The sequence below is a fragment of the Mustelus asterias genome, chromosome 18, assembly GCF_964213995.1.
Source record: "Mustelus asterias chromosome 18, sMusAst1.hap1.1, whole genome shotgun sequence".
Taxonomy (NCBI): Eukaryota; Metazoa; Chordata; class Chondrichthyes; order Carcharhiniformes; family Triakidae; genus Mustelus; species Mustelus asterias.
Genome location: NC_135818.1, coordinates 57,512,863 through 57,534,207, shown reverse-complemented (window position 1 = coordinate 57,534,207; position 21,345 = coordinate 57,512,863). Strand labels below are relative to the sequence as shown.

The window sequence follows — 21,345 nt, the reverse complement described above, 5'->3', positions numbered from 1 at the left end:
GGGACCCGGGTTCGATTGCACATTCTCCCAGTGTCTGCGTGGGTTTCCTCTGGGCGCTCCGGTTTCCTCCCTCAGACCAAAGATGTGAAGATTCGGTGCATTGGCCATGATAAATTCTTCCTCAGTGTACCCGAACGGGCGTCGGAGTGTGGCGACCAGGGGATTTTCACAGTAACTTCATTGCAGTGTTAATGTAAGCCTACTTGTGACTAATAATAAATAAACTTTAAGTCTTCTTTATTCACGATCAGTTTTCTGAGCATTATTGTTCTTGCAGCTACCATCTCTTGAAGTGATTAGGTTAATGTGCACTGGTTTTTGTTTCACTTTGCAGCTCACGAACAACTTGTTATTCTAATATGGCACATTAATGCAATCCAGTGCCCTTGTTTCTAGCAGTGATTCACCACTGCTTTTGAGAAAAATTGCATTGTATTGTTTATTTGACAACTGAACATCAAAGTTAAAAGCCTGGAACGTATCCCTTTTCTCAGATAGGTAATAGATTTTTGGCAGCAGGCAGACAAACCACCTGTTTCATGTTGTAAATAGGTCAGTTTGAAGCTGTATTGTGTGCTTTGCAAATTGAATTTCACAATTTATGACGATTGGCACAATAAAGATTGTTTCTCAAGTACAATTAATAGCCCCAGATATTGCATTCATATAACTTCTGTTAATTCAAGACCACATTTGCCTCTCATGGCTCCAACAATATCTTAAATCTTAATCCTGAAATCATGGCGTCTTCTACTTATTGTAAGGATATTTGAATTTTCACATCAGTCATTCTTATTTATCAGTTAATTTAGTTTTGAATAATGAGACAGTCCAGACCCTTGATGAATTCATCGGATTTGAGTCCAACTTTATCCAGCTATTCTTAGCTGTATTTGAATTCGGAAATGAACGGATAATATTCCCAACTCACTATACCACTCATTTGTGTCTCTGACTTTCTTTACCATGTATCATCATAGCAGAATATTTGCAGCAATGGTTTCCCTTCCAGGTCTCGCTTCATTAGAACATAGAACAGTACAGCACAGAACAGGCCCTTCGGCCCACGATGTTGTGCCGAGCTTTATCTGAAACCAAGATCAAGCTATCCCACTCCCTATCACCCTGGTGTGCTCCATGTACCTATCCAATAACCGCTTAAATGTTCCTAAAGTGTCTGACTCCACTATCACTGCAGGCAGTCCATTCCACACCCCAACCACTCTCTGCGTAAAGAACCTACCTCTGATATCCTTCCTATATCTCCCACCATGAACCCTATAGTTATGCCCCCTTGTAATAGCTCCATCCACCCGAGGAAATAGTCTTTGAATGTTCACTCTATCTATCCCCTTCATCATTTTATAAACCTCTATTAAGTCTCCCCTCAGCCTCCTCTGCTCCAGAGAGAACAGCCCTAGCTCCCTCAACCTTTCCTCATAAGACCTACCCTCCAAACCAGGCAGCATCCTGGTAAATCTCCTCTGCACTCTTTCCAGCGCTTCCACGTCCTTCTTATAGTGAGGTGACCAGAACTGCACACAATATTCCAAATGTGGTCTCACCAAGGTCCTGTACAGTTGCAGCATAACCCCACGGCTCTTAAACTCCAACCCCCTGTTAATAAAAGCTAACACACTATAGGCCTTCTTCACAGCTCTATCCACTTGAGTGACAACCTGTAGAGATCTGTGGATAGCGACCCCAATTAGCTCTGGAGTCTTTCAAGAACCCATTCATTATCCATCCAGTTTTCTTCCTCATCCAAAAACTGGCCCTAGGTGATAGTATCTGTAGATATAAGATCAGTTTCCATATATATGTTGAAGCCAATCAGCTCTATCTCCATCGCTTCCCTCAAACCATCCATTGCTTTCAGACCATTTGTCCAATATACAATTTTAGATTATCTACAGTTTCCTCCAGTTAAACATTATTTTTGACCCTCCTACGAACTCATTATCCTTGTCACCGATTCCATCGGCCAGTGTCTCAGGTTGAACCCTCACTCTGAGCTGAGCTTCTGACCCCATATCTTTTCCAACTCCCTACTTCCACTTGTAACATCATCTGCTTCCCCTGCCCTGCTGTAGTCTATCCGGTACTAAAGCTTTCATCCATGCTTTTGTCACCTCCAGATTCAACTATTTCAATGGTCTCCCGATCAAACTCTCATACTGTTATGAATCTTGTGCAGCAAGTTCTGTGAAATTATCTGTTCTGAGCTTGTCCATCTTTATAGGGTCCTGGTCCCTCAAAACCACCAATATAAAAGTGGTATCCTTGTTTTTATATCCCTTCATAGCCTTGCATCTCTTTATCTCTGTAACAGTGTACAACTCCTCCACCACCACCCCAGCCCACCCCACCCCCAGAACTTCCCATTCCTCCAAATCTGATTTTCTGCATATCCACTTCCATTTGTGTCACTATTGGCAACCATGCCTTCAGCCAATTTGGTTCCACACTCTAGAGTTTCTGCCCAAACTCCTACACGTCTCTCTCCTCTCTTCCCCCTTTAATTTTTACCGTAAAACTCACTTCTTTGACCAAACTTTGGGTCAGCTGTTCTCATATCTTTGTTTGGTTTGGTGCTCATTTTCTTTCTGTTCACATCTCCATGAAACACTTATGGCCTTTGTTTCTATGTTGAATACGGCATATAAGTCTTGGTTCTTAACACAACATTTTATATGGTATTTATGCACATCAAGCAACTGACACTTCTTAATGATTATATTTTGTGATCATCAATGGCAAGTATGTTAACACTGATAAACAAAGTACTTTACCAATCCAGCATTGAGCACTTGCAGGTTTGGCACAGTCCAACTTGCTGCACAGGTACCCTTCTCCTCCTACACTGTACCTTAAATTCAATCCTAGTAGAGGATCTAATACTGCTCCATGTACCATGCACTTTGCCTGTTACTGACCTTGTCTTTCCTCTTGTTTGTGATATAAATCTCACTATATTTGGACTGTAAGAAAGCTGTTTGAGGCATTCTGTGATCTTTCGGAAGTAGATGTCTCATTTTTTTGTATTTTCTCATCATTGATTTAATGTCTGGAGTTATCAGTATCACTCTAATAATAGCACTGAAGTACTACTCATTTAGCATCTTGTTCTGATGAGATGACATTCTGATTGAATTGAAACATGTCTTCACTTATTCTCATACAAGCCCTCAAGGTCTGTACATCCTAGCTTGTTGCTTTCTTCAGCTGGAAATTTATTTAACAGGTAAGCAGTGAGAAATAAATCTCTCCTCAGTACAATCTTTCATATTCTCTGAGATTTGCCCTCCACGCATAAAATTTTCTTAATTTGCCCCTGTGGAGGCTCAGTTCCCTTTTGGTCCCTTAGCTGTAAAAGACTGAAATTTGTTGTGAAGTAAAAAATGATCACATGATCTTGTGAGAGAATAGGTCTTCAATTCTTGGAGTGTCACCAGTAATTATCTTGTTGAACAAGAACACTCCTTCCCCTTTCTTCCTCTCCTTAAATATGAAATGATCTGTTGCATCTAGCGTGTGTAAGTCAAATTGCAACACGGTCAACATTGACGAGATGAAAACAAAAATTAAATTGGTTTCCAACCAGTTACAGACCTGTTAAATTGTTTACATCTCTAAAATACACAGCAGATCAATGGCATTTGAGGACAAAGTATAACTTTTATATTTAAAAAATGTAATCAAATGATAAAGTAGGCAATTATTTAAGAAATAGAAAATAATGGATAAAATGTAATTGCAATTGTTTTTATTTCATACTGGAAATAAGGCATGATAACAAGGCTTAAATTACATGATAACAAGGCCTAAATTTTGTTATGATGAGAGTCCCCCCACCCCAACCCACCCCACCCTTTTAATTGCTGACAACCACCCTTCACATGGCCTCTACTCCCACCCCTCCTGACATCACTCAAGTCTGGCATGGGATTCAGAACCATTCCTGGGTCTTGGACGGTTCTCATACTGCTATCAATCATTGCTTCAACGTGCGGCACTGCTATTCAAAGGGCTGCCTGTCTCTGGCTTGTTCGTATCTAATAGGTTCTGTTGATGGATGTCAAATACCTAATAGTTGACATAAACAGAACAGGTGTTGGGTATGTTAATTATACTCAGATGTGTCTTCGAAGAAGAGTCAGTGAGCACTGTGGTGATGGTGTTGGAGTGGATAAGTAAGCTCTAAAGCAATAAACAGTCTCCACCAAAGCATCCAAGTCTCAGTGTCTTCTTCAGGCTGGGGAATCCTCTGACATTTGTGGCAGAAGATGGTTGCCTGGAAGTGAAGATTTGAGACTATGGTAAAAATAACAATTCCGTTTCTACAAAGTCTCATCAAAAATGAAATCCATACATTGGGTCCACGATGAATGCAGTTTTTATATCTTCTGCTCAGCATGATGTTGGTGTATACATTTCAGTGGCACACATTTTCTGACATCTAATAATAGGAGTCATTAGGGAGTCCAAAGAGTTTAACTGTTCCAGCTTCCCGACTGCTATCATAGACAGGAGGTAAGAATTGGAGTTTTTTTTTGAGAGAAGACTTTAATTGGAGACTCTTTAAAGAAAGATGACTGAAACCAGGTATAGGATGGCAGGATCTGATTTTCCATCACTTTTACAAAATTGGACTTTACAATCAATGGAAGAATACAGCTGATATATGGACATGAGTTACATCTTTACTGAAAAGAAAGCAAGGGGTGACTCTGGTACTTTCACTTCCTGCCAGGAGCAAGATATGCTGCACAGTGTTCTCTGAACCAGACGCCCAGGAACTGGAGAATTAAGAATGTTTGGACACTCACTTGAAATTCATGGATAAAATTTATATGGAAGGTGACTTATTGAATGCCTGGGAGGCTTCGTCAGACTCTGTTAAATTTGAAAAAATGGATGATTCTGCCATAGAAGAACACATTGTGGAATTTAATCTACTATGTACAAGATTGCAGTGATTCCATTTGGAAATTCTTAAATCAGTACTGCTTTTAAATTATTGGACTGTGCTAGGATATCAAACATGGATCGGCTCTTGGTTTTAACTGAAGTTAGTTTCAAAGAGAGAAAGCCGCTTTTGGAACAAATGTCCAAAGCCTTAAAAATTCTGGGATAGCTTTCATTTCCAGCTGCTTTTATGGCACAAATGGACTCTTCAGCAGTGACATCAAAGATGGAGGAAGGTTAGGGTTGCAACATTTCCGGACTGTTCAAATATTAGTCCCAAACCTTTGTATAAAAGAGGAGGCATGAGGACAGAGACGCTTTTGGGAGCTATACTAATTCGACAGTTACAGAATGAAGATGAACCCCAGGAATAACCAAGAAGTGGTCAATAGGCACTTTAAGTGCGACTCTAAATATCATGCATTGAATTGTCTAAAAATGAAAAACAGGGTTTTTGAGACAACATGTGACAGGAAAAGTATGGAAGGCAAGCAGGACAATACTGACCAGAAAGAATCATATTGGTCGCCAGAAGTTTCAGTCGGATAATGAGTATCCTGGTTGCAGATTCATTCAGTTGTGCAGTTCTAGATAGTGGGTGTATGTCCACAGTGTGTAGAGTGGACTGGCTAAACTGTTAAATGGATTCTTAAAGTAAGGACGACTGAAGTAACATCAAGGGATATGACAGTTTACTTGTTTCGGTTTTGGTGATGGTAATATGTTGAAATCACTAAAAAAGAAGGTAATTTGATGTAAAATAGCAGGGGTAAATCACTTTATCAGTACTGATGTTGTACCGAGTGAAATGCCTTTACTGTTACATAAGCCTTCAATGAAAAAGGCCCAAATGAAGGTTGGACATGGAACATGATAAAGCAATTGTCTTTAGGAGATCCGTAGATTGGCAATTTACACAGTGAGGACATTATTGTGTTCCTTTAAGACCTGTCCTCTCCAGACAGAATGTTAAGGAGGTATTAATGACAGCTGGGGATAGGGATTTAAAGGACAAGGAAATTATTACAAAACTGCATTATTAATTTGGACATCACTCTGGCCATAGGTTTGAGGCTTCTGAAAAAGGACACTGGGTGAGGAATACACTAGAGGATATTTGTGTAAAATGTACAGGAGAATGCCATAGCTCAGGAATTTGAGGAACAACTGGGCGACCAGGAAGTTAGGATAGATTTCCCATCAGTGGGAAAAATAAGTCTGAGGATTTTCAAAGTACTTTTAGTGACATACTCTCCATTGACTTCATGCAGCATTTTTGAAAGGGGAACAAATTCAAAGACAAGTATTCTTAATGCTTCCAAAAGAAGCTGGAGGTATAGAGGGGAAATTATGGAAGCTGAACAAAGTGTATTTACAGCCTGAATGGTGCATCCAGGGTATAGTATTTTTCAGTTAGATCCATCTTACTAAAAGCTGGTTGCCTTCAGCTAAAAGCAGATCCAGCAATGTATTATTGGAACTATGAATGAAAACTAGCAGGCATTTTTAAAATGCACATTGATGATTTCTTGTGGAGGAAATCTGTGACATTTGTGATAGATGAAGTTATAAAGAAATTCAAAAATTGGGCATCTGGAGCTTCTAAGTGTAAAGGACTGGATATGAGGCAGACTAAGTTGGGAATAACTCTGCCTTAACAATCTTGCCTAGAGAATGTTAATAAGATCCTAATAAATCAGGCCAGATCCTCACAAATGGAAAACTCTATAACCAAAGAAGAAGCAGATCAATTAAGAAGCTTAATTGGGCAATTAAACTGGTTACGCACACAAACTAGATTTGATGTGTGCTCTGATGTATAAGAATTGAACACCATGCTGAAATATGCTACTGTTGGGGAAGCACTAAAAGCAAATAAGGCATTGAAGAAATTAAGTTTAAAAGAATGTGCACTCAGATTCACAGACCCAGAAGGGATGAAATTAACCATTTTTTAGTGATGTCTCACATGCTAACTTTCCCGATGGGTATTCGAGTCCAGCAGGATTCCTTATGTTATTAGCGAGGAGGTATGATAAATGTTGAAAATTATGTTGAAATAAAAGAAAATAGTAGTTAAAAGCACCTTAGCTGCAGAGGGACTTGCACTGGTAGAAGTGACCGATATGGCTATGTTTATCATGTATTTTAAAGGAACTGGGTGGAACTAGATATGGTGGGCTTTCCTAAAAGAGGCAACAAGAGGCTCCCACCTGTTCCTATCGAGCAGTCGAGTACCTTATACCCTCTACAAGATTCTGGCCACTGTCTCTTGATTGGCATAGCCTGGCTAATTTTTTAATACAATGCTGCAATTTGCTATCAGAAGATGGCTGTGTGTTACATCTTATTTTTTTATTGGCAAAATAACATGAATTATAAAATTATTAATTGCCCTGCTAACTATTTGAAGGTTATTCTGTTTGCAGGAGAGGTGTTTGACTACTTGGTTGCTCATGGAAGAATGAAGGAAAAGGAGGCAAGAGCTAAATTTAGACAGGTACGTACTCCCATATTTGTTTTGGGTGTTGATATAAAAAATTGATTACTAAAACCAAAGATTAGTTTGAAGGACTTTGAGTATATTCTGGCTAATGTATAAATGTGCAAAGTCACAATAAATATGCTGCTTATCTTTAACTCTGTCTAGATTTCACTATCTAGGCCACTAGCTTAATTCTGAGTTCACCTGAAAGACGAATGGGGTTATGTGTAGCAACGTACAGCACTTGGCCTAAAATTAGAACTGCAAAGGCAAATATTAAGTGCGAACAGGAAATTTATGGCACATATTATTTAATCTGCTGCTTAATTTTGGCATGTTGTCAGCTAATAAAAATATTTTGAAGTTGATTGCGATTCTTTTTTATACTCTTGAGAATTTTGAGATGAATAGCAATTTCCTACCTTACAGAAAATAAGACAGATCTTGATAATTCTAATATAACGAGAGCATAGAATTAAAGTATTGACTATAAATAACTTCTGCAAAATTTATTATTTGAGACTCATGGAATTTGTGACCTTTCCATTTAATTTTAGTTGCATTTTAATTATGAACACACAAATAGAAAAATTGCCATTTTTAAACTAAATTATAGAATCAAAGTGAGGATGCCCAATAAATTTCTCTTGGCCTGCTTATGTGAAAATCTTTGCGAATCCAACCATTTCGATCAGAAGGCTAACTAAACAAGCAAAATTGGATTCTTAAAAGCTTAACGTCCTGGAAATCCTCAGGTCAGGCAGCATCGGTAAAGAATTCAGACATTTCAGGTGTGGTCTCTTAATGAGAACATTCTTCTGAAGGGTCCAGATTTGGAACATCAACTTGTCTGTTCTCTATCCAGACACTGCCTGTCCTGATTGTTGTTTCTAGCTTTTTTTTTTAAGATTCCAGCATTCGCTGTTGTTTAGTTTAAGGTTCAGTTCTTGTATGCATAAAAGGTTTCTTTTCAACTCTTTTTTTTAAAAGATAAATGAAACTATTTTGGTCATCTGCTCTCCTTATGATATATGCAGGAATACCTGACTGAAAAGCATTCTGTCCTGTACCTTAACATTAGTAATACCTGTGAAAATAGCTCCAAAAGTGGAATGCAAGGTAAAATAAAATGGTGCATGCAGAACACCGTTCTGACTTAGGCAATACATAGACATCCAGTGTGTTCAAAAGTAATTGCGGTATACTAAACATAAAGGAAAATGAAGGGACTTCAAAATTGATGTGGTACAAAAATATTTGACTGCAGTTTTCTAGAAATATTGTGATATGAAGACCCTCCTCAAAACGACCTCTTTTTTGTTGTTAGCCTTCTCTCCAAATATTTCCTTCTCAAGTTCAATATCCATTTTTGTCTGATTACACGCCATGAGATGTCTTTCTACTTGAATGCGACAATAGAATTGCAAGAGGTTGTTGAATGTCAAGCATGTCAAAGGCAGCAGAGAGGTTGAGGAGGTACCGAAAACCACAATTACAGGGGATGCTGTTTTTGACTGAACAATGCAATCAGTGCTGCACAGTGTGGAATCTAGATTGGAGGAGCTTGAAGAAGAAGAGGAAGCAACAAATTTTCAAGATGCTATAGTGTGGAGTAATTCAGAAATTAGGCAATAAGTGGAGAAATTGGTGAGATGAAGGGGGATTTTTTGATCTGGAGATGGTAATAGTAATTTTGAAGGAGGACTGTACTAGAGGATAGAAATGTGTCAAATTTGTCAAATTCAGTGAGCTGCGGGCTGAGTACAAGTTGGGTGGTCATGATGTGGGACCAAAGAGAATTGAAAGAGTGGGTAGGATGAGATGAGCGTGTTGAAGGCTGTTGGGTACGTGACAGAGAATGATGTGAATGTTGACTTGGTTGGATAGAAAGCAGGGAAGAGAATTTGGAGTGAAGGGAATTATGTGGGGTTGTCAGAAGAGGAAGCATGAGCTATTTAGATTATTTTAATTTTGGACACAAAAGTCAATCAGTTTCTTTCCCTTCAGCTCCAAGGAGAAGACGGAGGAGCTACGGGAAAAAAATTGAGATCACTTCTGTGGTGAAAATGCCAGTGTTTAAGCAAATGTGTTAGCATAAATCAATTTCCTTAGCTTTAATTTGCACATAGTAGCACCTGAGTCTGTGTTTTCCCACTGTCTCTACTCTATATCACGTTGCTCTAATCAGTAAATCTTTGCTAGTAAGGTCACTTTAGCACAATATTAGTATGCCATGTGTTATCATAAAAATACATTGCTCTGTACAGTACAATTTTCTATTTACACCCAGATTTACTTACTGTATTTAGTTTTATTTATCTAAATATTTACTTGAATATTTGTTTCTGTCAAATTCAGTGTATATAGAACTGCATTTAGATTATTCTCTGCATCCTGTTTGCCTCCATGGTCTTCTGTGACCTTTTGCTCACCCTGCTGAGAGTATGAAAACACATTGAGCACTTTATGTAATACTGTCGAGGTTTAAAGGTCACAGAATGGTGCATTGTATGGTTAAATGAAGTGACAGATGAACTTTGCTGCTGGACAACAGTAGTCTTTTGTAGCCATTACCTATTTTTTCTGTTCTCCTTTATCTCTTTGCTTTGAAATTCTGTTTTTTTGTACTTGTATGGTTCTGTACTCCAATTTCCAGATTCTAAGGCTTTCATCCATTGTAGTTCCATAGCTAAAAGAACCGAATACAAATGATAAATGGTCTACAGTTCAAACCGATGTTTAGAAATGTGAATATGTTCTGCTTAGCAGGAGTTCTTGGCATGACATGACAAATCAGTTTGATTAGATATGGAAGAGTGTGACTGACAGACAAGTAACTGAACATTCTCTTTTTAATTTTTGGTCAAAGTTTTACCACAGGGTTTGAGATCCCAAAGTCAGGTCGGAAAACGGGACCTGAACCCATATTCACTGGCAGCAAGACCAGGTCAGCAATTTTACCACAGATAGCCCCCTAAATGGCAGCCTCCAGGCCTGCAATCAAATTCCAGGTAGCCGACATTCCTGAGACTTCTGCTCAATCAGAGAGGCAGGAGCTCCAAAGCCTCAGGAATGTCACCGGGAGAGGTGGGTGCTGCTGCAGTAGGTCAGAAACACAGTAAGAAGTCTAACAACACCAGGTTAAAGTCCAACAGGTTTATTTGGTAGCAAAAGCCACTAGCTTTCGGAAAGCTCGGTTCCGAAAGCAAGTGGCTTTTGCTACCAAATAAACCTGTTGGACTTTAACCTGGTGTTGTTAGACTTCTTACTGTGTTTACCCCAGTCCAACGCCAGCATCTCCACATTAGGTCAGAAACCCCAGGGGCATCTCAAAATGGCGGCACCCTCCAACAGGTATGTAAAAAATAAAATAAAATTTAAGGGATCAAGAACAGTAGACTCCGCTGGATGGAGAGACAACCCATCCTGATGGCCCATTGGGCCATGGGGATGGCCGCCCCTATCCCTCGGCCCCCTCTTTAAGCCAAGGAGCATCCGTGACACTAGCAAAATGCTGGGCCTTTAATTATTCAAATCAGCAGCTTTCCTCATTGGAATAAGTATCCATTCCACCTCACAGCTTACTGCTGAGAAATCTTTCCAGCTGTGGGACTGCTTCGGGGAACAGTTCAGACGGATCTTACTGCAATTTTTCTGGTCCTCCCTATCTCTGTTTCTGCCACCTGGGAGCCGGTAAAATTCTGTCCGTTGGGTTTGACATAGAAAAGAATCGTAAGCTTGCATGTAATGTGAAGCTTTCTGTTAAATAAATTGGTGAAAGGCTCTTGCAGGGTTACAACACCTGGTATCACTAACCAGTTGGTGTTTTAATTTGTAACAGATAGTGTCTGCAGTGCAGTACTGTCATCAAAAGCAAATTGTACACCGAGATCTTAAGGTAAGTCCTACTTCAATCAAATGCAAAGTGGTCAGCTGATTGTAAAACGCTAGCTAAAATGCGATTGGGTTTTTGTATTTTATAGTGTAAAATGAAACTTAGATTGATACCTTTTTTCCTCTTTCTAATTCGTACTTGAAGGTGACATTGAAATTTCCTATGAATAAAATTCTGAGAAAAGTTTATTAAAGTTTCAGCTTTTTCCTTTTTCTGCGCTACTGTATCCTTTCTAATATAAACAATCTTCAAGCTCTGAATGAAGCTACTGAGAAATGTACACCCACCTGCAGGATTTCTACATTCCTTCTCTCCAAATGGACACGACCCCTCTGCCCAGGTCCAGAGAAATCATGTGCAGGCTAGCAGAACTGTCTTTGGAAGTCCAAGATATGCTACTGACCTCTAACCAACCCATTTATCAGAGCTGCTTTCCCCTGCTTGTCACCTAAACCATAAGCCAAGTTTGGCATGCAAGGTTGTCTGGAACTGAGGGGGAAAGTCAGCCCTATGTCTAAATCGTTGAATGGTTTCAAGAGGGAGATAGACATATTTCTAATTTTAAAAAAAGGGAAATTGGGAATAGGTGAGGAGGTGGATTTGAGACCAGGGAGAGATCAGGCATGATCTGATTGAATAGCGGAGCAGGCTCAAAAGGCTGAATTTGCTCACTTCTGCTCCTAATTCCTATGTGATAGATTTACTACTTGAAGTTCCATTAGTGATCCACACTAGATTATCAATCACCAACTCGAATACTGCAAACCTGCCTGCTTTGGGTATCAAATTATCAAGTCTGCCACAAATGGTTGGCTCATTTTTGAGCATCTTTGCCACATGTGAAATATTGGAGTGACCTTGATCCCAGAGAGATCCTTCTTTCCATAAAGAATACATTCTGCCCAAAAGCCTGAATCATCAATCACCATTATCTCATTTTTATAAAGTTCCACTGTGCCTTGCCTCTATTTAACTCGTTTAACTGTTACATTTCAAACCAGCTGATATTCAATCAAACGGGGATTCGATCTTGCCTTCAGCTGTGGTTTTTGAATTTCATTCTGCTGCTATAAGTAATGTTGAGGATTAAGAAGGATGCAGTGTTCACTTCACTCAATAGCGCACAGAAAAAGTCTGGTCTGTCAGATGTTACCCATATTTTTTATCCAGGAGATTTGACAGTGATTTCTCTGAGGGTGCATTTCCAGTGACAGGAGGGGGAAGCTTTGTCTCAGGATGGAGACACTCTCTAACTTTTCCTCTTTTCTTCAATCCTATACTAGTATTATCTGTGAAATTATCTTAAGCTAAAATTTCTCATTTCTCCCCAGCAATACTGTTCTCTTTAAATAGACTGAGGAAAGATATTAGCCGTGGTTTTCCCGAATTGGGACTAAGTGCCTATGCTGGCCGGAAAGCGGGAGCGTTTCCCGCTGACATGGGCAGTGTCTGTCAGGTGGGATTCACCCACCTGAAAGATGCAAATAAGATCATTTTGAGCAACCCGTTGGCCAGCCACACTGTTCTGAGACCGGGTTGCCATTTTTAAAGGGGCCCTGATTTCTGCTCTTGGTGACAATCACTCACCAAAGAGGGACATCACTCTCCCTCAGGCATGAGGGTGACCCAACCCACCCCCTCTCAGATCCCCCCCATCCCCCACACCACCACCGCCACTCAGGCCCCCTTCATCCCCAGAGACCTCTCACTCAGGCTCCCTTCAAGCCACCCGCCTTGGCAAGGGGAAGGGTGGGTTGAGTTGGGGGTCTGAGGAGGAAGGCATCTGAGTGGGGGGGGTCTGGAAAGGTAGAGGAGTTGTGTGATAAGGGAACTGTGGGGGGTCTTTGGGGCAGAAATGGGGCTGTGTGGGGTGGGTCTGAGGGGGGAAGGGAGCCGGTGGGGGGAGGGGGTCAGGTCGGATAAACCTCATACCTGCGTGATGCGGAGAGGGGAGGGTGCCTCTCATTGCTGAGAGCTTGGTGATGCTTCCTCAACCCTCGGGGTCCAACATGCCAGGTCCTTGCTTGTGAGGACTTGTACCAAAGCCTACCTGCTGCAGATCCTGCTGAGGAGGTGGGTTAATAGCAGAAGGAATTTGAATTGGGCTTCAGGCTCGCTAATTATATTTAAAGTGGTTAATTTGAATATTTATCTGGGAACCCGATCGGGGCTGGCAAGAGCACCAAACCAGTTTTTTGTTTGATGCCCAATTCTCTGGGCCATCGGGATACTCACCGGGAGTTAGTGGGAGAATCCTCCTATTGTATCTGATATGCAGGTTCCATTGTTTTGTAGCTTCTTCAGGTTAACATTCAGGTCAACGCGTCATATAGTTTTATTTAACCCTTGGGTGCTATCAAAAATTATAATTAAACCTGTATTGGATTAGATGACGGATATTGAAAACTTATGTATGTACTTATAGACTTTTGTATGCATGTTTTTCATTTGTAGTTTAATTTTTGCTGTATCTTTTTCAAATGTAGGCTGAAAATCTACTGCTAGATGCAGATATGAATATTAAAATAGCAGATTTTGGCTTCAGCAATGAGTTTACAGTTGGCAATAAACTGGACACATTCTGTGGAAGTCCACCATATGCTGCTCCAGAACTCTTCCAAGGGAAGAAATACGATGGGCCTGAAGTAGATGTTTGGAGCTTAGGTGTCATACTTTACACATTAGTCAGTGGTTCATTGCCATTTGATGGACAGAACTTGAAGGTAACTCTCAGGTTTTCTTTTTAGTTAAAAGCTCTAACTTCATGAAATAAGTGACCTCATAATGATTTTTTCAACTTTGATTTACTGCCTAACTTTGTGTAATGCATTTGAAACCGTCACCATGAAACAAAAGCATTTGGAATCACTTGGTTACATCAGCAGTTAGCACTTCATGTTGTAGCCACTTGTATTTGTCCTATATTCATTAGCAAGACAAAATTCATCATAATAAATTGACTGAAACATAAATGACTCAATTATATTATTGCATTCAGTGACTTTCCACTTAAATTTTGTTTTAAATAGTAACAAATATTACGCATTTTGCAGTTAACACTATCTGTCTTTGTTTACCACAAGCTTGTTTAGCATCTTTAATGCAGAGAGGAATTTTTCTCTTAGTTTTAAGCAATATATCGGTAAACACAGAAGGTGTTGAAAATAGTCTGCAGGTCTGGCAGCATCTGCAGAGAGAGAAGCAGAGTTGTTTGCTTATTGTTCCATTAAACAATGCAGTAGTCTTTATCACAACTGCTTTCAGGAGCAAAACATTCCCTGCTTTATGTTTTAAAAAAATACCCTAAACCCTCCTCAATTCATTAGTGACCATTTTAAATGGTCATTTCCTGTCCTGAGCACAGTCTTTGATTACATGCAAAAAGGTGAAAGATTTCCTTAAACCCAAGGGTTTAAGGAAAACAACCTTATTATATGTTTCTAAGAAGTTTGATTGCATGGATTCTGGTGTCAAACTTGGTTGCGTTGAATTATTTTAAGTAAAATAATAATACACATGTAAATGGGTAATTAATATATGTTTGTTTGTTTGTCTATTTAACTTTTCCTTTAAACTCTGTACTGCTGAAGATCATTGATGATGAGATATTCTACTGAACTTACAGCCCAGAAAGATGCAACATTTGATCCCTAGACTGTATTGAGGTGATCATTGTGCCTCCAAAAAAAAATTACAAATCTAAGCAATAAATCATTGCATAAATTATACTTCAGAGGCATTTTAAGTCTTTAGTAACGACTTTTTGAATTTAATAATGTCCAGTAAGATTTAATTATTTTGAATTTTGTATTAAAGGAACTAAGGGAAAGGGTACTCCGAGGGAAATACCGAATTCCTTTTTACATGTCTACAGACTGTGAAAATCTCCTTAAACGCTTTCTAGTGCTCAATCCTTCTAAAAGAGGCACATTAGAGGTAAGAAACCCTGATTGCATTACTTCCGTTCCATTGGAATAGTAAAATTTTGTCACACCACTATTCAGACATGTATTGGTATAAACTAATGGCCAGCCTTTTCTCAAATACACAGATTATGGTAGATTTATGTTGTTGGAACTGTCCTTAAGAATAGGTATTTACTGAAAACATGGCATTGTTACTCGTTTGTCTTTTTGCACATCTATAAATGTTTTAAAAATATAAGTGTAGCCAAATAGACAAACATGTTTTGCTATTACACACATCTTGCTACATTATATCAATATTTACATCGGGAAAGGATGCATTTAGTTGGCAACAGTGGAGCCACCCGCTTCTGTTAAAAAATATCTTCACTTTCACGTTGGCGTACTTAAAACTAGCAGGATGGATACTGACACAAGCCTAAAAGTAGAATGCAAGATTAAAGTATTTCAAAAGGTGGAAGAGATTAGAGTGAGGGGTAAGCACCAGAGAAGGAAAAAAATGGATATTAAATGCTGTTAGTCAGCAAACCCACTGCATTGTAAAAGTAGCCCTGCAATTATGGTAAGACTGAACTTTAGTAGATTTTCAGCATTTTAACTTTAAAAAAAATGATTTCTTCAAAGCTTCTACGCACATCTTTATTGTCAGAGATTTTTTTTTCAGCGGAGCATTGCTTATTTCCTTATGATCATAGATTTTGGCACGATAAGAAATTCAAATAGTTATATGCCATGTGACAATAATAAATAATGTTTAGAAGGTTAATTCCCCATAGATGTGACAACATCATGCTTTGCAGGAAAAGAAATGTTCAATTTTGAGAGTGCAGATAAATTGATTTGTGTTGAGTTCTCATAAATTCAATTTGATCTCAGTCATATTAGACTTTGATATTTCCAGGTGCATGGAATACAGTCCAGATTTGATCAGCGGCAACCTCTGAGTTACTAATAAGTTCACTTGTTACCAAACTTAATCATTTATTTGCTATACACTTAGTCGTAGTTTCCATTTTGATATTTTTGTCCTGTTTATATCCTCAATACTTACAACCATGAAAAAATGTGTTGTATTACAACTGAATTTGTTCACGAAATTTCACTCTAATCAGATTGTTTACCTTTGAACTTGAGGCTTTTACTTTTTCATCTTTTTGGGGTTTTTTTGGTCAACATGGAAATTCAGAAGCTGTCAGTAAGTCTACACTTTTTCATGGGGCGCACTGTTGAAGTACCCACAGACTGTATTCAAATAGCTATTAAACACTTAAACTGCTGAGAACTTGTCCCTTTAAACCAGTCTCACTGTTAAAAGTCTTGAAAAAGTTGTGACTTGTTGAATAGGATGTGATTGGGTTTCTAACAGCATAATAAGTTTATAATTACTGTTGAAAAGCATTTCTGGCCCTGAAAAATCCAACTTCGTATTTACAGAATGTTAAATATCTCTCTAATTCCATATTTTTTGATAGTTTATGGCATTTTAGCTTCTATCTTGCTCGTATGTGTACACCCCAATTGCTTATTTCACTATTTGCAAATTTTAAAAAAGTAACAGTGGAGGGATTTGGTGGTTTTCATAGAATCCCGACAGTGCAGGATGAGGCCATTTAGCCCATCAAATCTGCACCAACCACAATCTCACCCAGGCCCTATTCCCATAACCCCACATATTTACCCTGCTAATCCCCAGACACTAAGGGGCAATTTAGGATGGCCAATCCACCTAACCTACACATCTTTGAGAGTGTGGAGGAAACCGGAGCACCCCGAGGAAACCCAGGCAGACAGTGACCCGAGGCCGAATTTAACCCGGATCCCTGGTGCTGTGAGGCAGCAGTGCTAACCATTGTGACACCGTGCCGCCCCTGTGCCACCGTGCCATTTTACTTCCTTGTTTGCTGTCTATGAGAATACTTCAGTGTGAATGGCTGCTTATCCTGTTGATAACATCACTGGTGCTGGATGCCAGGAGATTCCCCTTGACTTGGCCTCAAATTCAAACTGACATCAGGAAAGGTGAAGTCCACGCCACTGAGATCTCTAGATTTTGTGGGCAATTTCCTTTGAGGTTATAATGCGTGCTGTTGCTTTGCCACTAACTGCAAAATCCAGACCTAACTTTGGTTCAACTCGAAAGTGATTTAGAAAGGTTATCCAGTGAATAACTGAGTCATATGGATTAGGGGAGCTCGAGGTTTGAACCTCAGTTTGTGGTGCATTAGTTGATCGCCACTTCAGTAATGGTACAGCGCTACACGAGGCTTCAGTATTATTATTGTAACCTACTGATTCTCACTATCCAGGCTTAGATAAATGGGCCATTTGAAAGCAGAATTTCTGCTCCTAAACACTATCCAGCAACTCCCTCCACATTTTACTGCAAGTATATTAATTTGGACATTAGATAAGAAGGGATCAGAGTTGGCAGTGATGCACCTCTAGTCACATAGCCTCCCAACAGTCATTATCAAATCTCACTCACTGGTAATGGTCATTCAGATGTGGTACTGGCAGTGAATAATGCCAACACAATAGCCAAGTAAGGAGTCAGCACTTGAAATACTTTAATAATTCTTCTATGTCTAAGACAATGAGCTGTTTATTTTGGGTTGGAAGATGGGGCACTAAGTTATTATAGATAATGCATTTTGTAACAACCTAGTGGATGGGAATTTGTTGACCAAGCACAGATGACTTGAAATACATCACTACCACCCTATTTGTTAAGTTGGAAGCTGTAATCCTGCCAAAAATGTAATCAGATAGAATTGAAGTGATGAACATTTTCACTGACGAAGCAAAGATCTTCAGTCTTACAGCATTTCTGATCAATACTTTCCACTGAAGACTAAAATTTGCTTTCCATTTAAAAAGATACTTAGTTGGCCTTGTCAGACAAGGCAGCTAAGTGTAGGCTGTGCCAAAGAAAACCTTTTTTAATGTGCTTTGGAATTTTACATTTTATTTTAGAGCTTGTGTTGTCCACCCTTCTACATGTGAAATGTAAAGTGAAAACCTTGTGTGTTAATCTCATAACCTTCATTGTTGTTTGATCATTTCAGTAAATTGGAATTGCTCTCTTTTCCTTTCTAATTTTTCTCTTGACCTTCTCTGACATTTATCTATAAACTACAGAACCAATGTTAAAATAATTTGTCCCTTTTTCCTCTTGCTGCTATGATAAGTACCTACACTGCACATTGTATCTTTACATGGCAACACACCCAAGGTTGCTGCTTAGGAAATTTTAGAAACAAACTTGTAACACTAAAGTAATTATATGTAAATACCAGCTTACTATACTGCTACTTTTAATAATAAATTGTGAAATTCTGGCTCAAAACTTCTGCGATCATCGAAGATTACCGGCCACGAAACAAAAGTTAATTCAGTCAAATCATATTGTGTCTCTTCTAACTTTGCCATTTCCTTTTAAGGACTCGGGTGAAAATAATTTGAAGGTACAGAAACAAAAGGATGAAAACAAAAGTCATAATACAAAAAGAGATAAAGATAACACAAAAATGCATGGAACAGAAAAGGCTTTGGGAAGTAATAGTGAGCTTCCTGATGAGATAAAACAGGGACAGTAGAAAAGAGCAAAATAATTTGCTCCTGTAGCAATGTACAGAGCAACAAAAGCCAAGCGACACAATCGAAAGTAGTAGTTAAAAGTGAGGAAACAGATGTAATCATGATATTGGAAACATGGCCTTTAGCAGGGTATGATTGGCAGTTAAATGTTGCAGGCTGTAATGCATTGAGAAATCTTAGGGCGTGAAGAAGGGATGTGAAGCAGGCATATTAATTGGAAACAACAAAAGTAAAGTATTCTAGAGACCTAAGTACTAAGAGAAGAATTGAAGTAAGGATATTATCACTAAGGGATGAGCAAAATAAACTCACAGGAGCTGATGTTGAAATCCAAGAATACTGAATAGAGACTTTGCCCCAGTTTTAAGAGGTGACTAAAGAGCAAATGACAATTGTGGAAAGGTCGGATCTCAAACAATGATGAGATGGAGTACAGGAAAGAGATAGAGAATCTGGTGAGCTGGTGCGACGACAATAATCTCTCCTTCAATGTCAACAAAATGAAGGAGATAGTCATTGACTTCAGGAAGCATAGTGGAAGACGTGCCCTTGTCTACATCAACGGGGACGAAGTGGAAATGGTCGATAGTTTCAAGTTTCTAGGTGTCCAGATCGCCAACAACCTGTCCTGGTCCCTCCACGCTGATGCTATGGTTAAGAAAGCCCACTAACGCCTCTATTTTCTCAGGAGGCTAAGGAAATTTGGCATGTCCGCTACGACTCTCTCCACCTTTTACAGATGCACCATAGAAAGCATTCTTTCTGGTTGTATCACAGCTTGGTATCGCTCCTGCTCTGTTCAAGACCACACAAAAGTACAAAGGGTCGTGAACAAAGCTCAGTACATCTCACAAACCAGCCTCCCATCCATTGACACTGACTCTGTCTACACTTTCCGCTGCCTCGGAAAAGCAGCCAGCATAATCAAGGAACCCGTGCACCCAGAACATACTCTCTTCTACCTTCTTCTGTCAGGAAAAAGATACAAAATTCTGAGGACTCAAGAACAGCTTCTTCCCTGCTGCCATTAGACTTTTGAATGGACCTATCTTATATTAATTTATCTTTTTCTAGACTCTAGCTATAACTGTAACACTACATTCTGCATCCTCTCCTTTCCTTCTCTATGTATGGTATGTTTTCTCCGTGTGGCACAAGAAACAATACTTTTCACTGTATACTAATACATGTGACAAATCAAATCAAGTCAAGAAGGCTATTATCACTGTTAAGTTAGAAAAAAAAGCAATAGTAGATAAACTAGCCAAATGTAAGGAGGACAAATACCCAAGTTCAGATGGATTCTATTCATGGATACTTGGAAGTAAACTAAGGAGGGGTAAGCAGAAGCATTGACAGATATATTAACAAATCACTGGGAAGGAAATCATCAGAAAGGGACAGTGTCTTCAAAAAGAAAGTAAAGCATAATCCATAGGAAAATGGAATAATCAGCTTAATGCATTAGTAGAAAGATATTAGCATTCTTGCTTAATCATGAGATACCACTGATATAATTTTTAAGAAGACTGGATTTCTTAGCAGGAAGTTTATAGACAAGGGTAATGTACTGAATGTGGCAGACATGGATTTCAAAAGGCTTTCATTATGGTACTATGTGGGATTCATAACATCCAGGCATGTAAAGTCAGGGACAAGGCAGTCAGGAAATAGAGTCCGGGACAAGTTGGAGATTAGACTGAAAGATGGCTACATCACAGAAAATGCTAAAAGTTAAGGAGAGTTTCTCAAACTTGTGGAAAGTGGGTAATAGTGTCCGCATGAATCCATATGTAACCACTATTGTTTACTACTTCATGAATAATTTGGACATTGGAGATATGGGGCAGGATTTTCCTCCCTCTGTGTGGCATGTTATACTAGTGGCAGGACGTTATGGTCCTGCCGTTGTCAATGGGGTTTCCCCTTGAACACACTCCTCACTGCCGGGAAACCTGAGGTGGGGGTATGCCGTTGACGGCACCGTAAGTTCCCGCCGGCATAAACAGCAGCAAGATATCGGCAATTGTGTCAATATTTGCAATTATGTCAATTTGGGGCTGGAGTATAGAAGACTGATCAAAGCATAGTAATAAGTAAACAGGATAGTAATGAGTAAACAGGGTAGCAATGTGGATGGATAATTTGCTATTTACATTCAATATATCAATGTATGGGTGGATGCATTTTGTTTGGAAAAATAAGATCACCTATTCCAATGGAAGATATGAAATTAAATGAGTTAGAGGAACAAGGATATTTGTGAATAAATTGCTGGAGAGTACTGTACACAGTTTTAGTCTCTATACCACAACAAAAGATATTGAAACACTCGAAATTGCAAGATGATGTTAGCAAAATTAAGAGGCTATAACTATCAGAAATGTTTGAGCAGACTGGGGTTCCTTTCTCTGAAAGAGAGGAGACCCAATAGAGGGGTCTATTCCCAGTGGAGACAAAATAGTCCATAGCAA

At 39.2% G+C, this 21,345-nt stretch overlaps 1 protein-coding gene across 14 annotated transcripts in view; it reads left to right on the top strand.

Moving 5' to 3' along the window:
- The window catches only part of mark3a (MAP/microtubule affinity-regulating kinase 3a), a 157,782-nt gene that overhangs the window by 100,673 nt on the left and 35,764 nt on the right, over nucleotides 1-21,345 (top strand). For all 14 annotated transcript variants that reach the window (XM_078234048.1, XM_078234052.1, XM_078234049.1 and 11 more), the window contains 4 exons: nucleotides 7,398-7,468; nucleotides 11,295-11,351; nucleotides 13,835-14,071; nucleotides 15,165-15,284. In XM_078234048.1, the coding sequence (XP_078090174.1) occupies nucleotides 7,398-7,468; nucleotides 11,295-11,351; nucleotides 13,835-14,071; nucleotides 15,165-15,284 (485 nt within the window). The remainder of the gene's footprint in view (nucleotides 1-7,397; nucleotides 7,469-11,294; nucleotides 11,352-13,834; nucleotides 14,072-15,164; nucleotides 15,285-21,345) is intronic.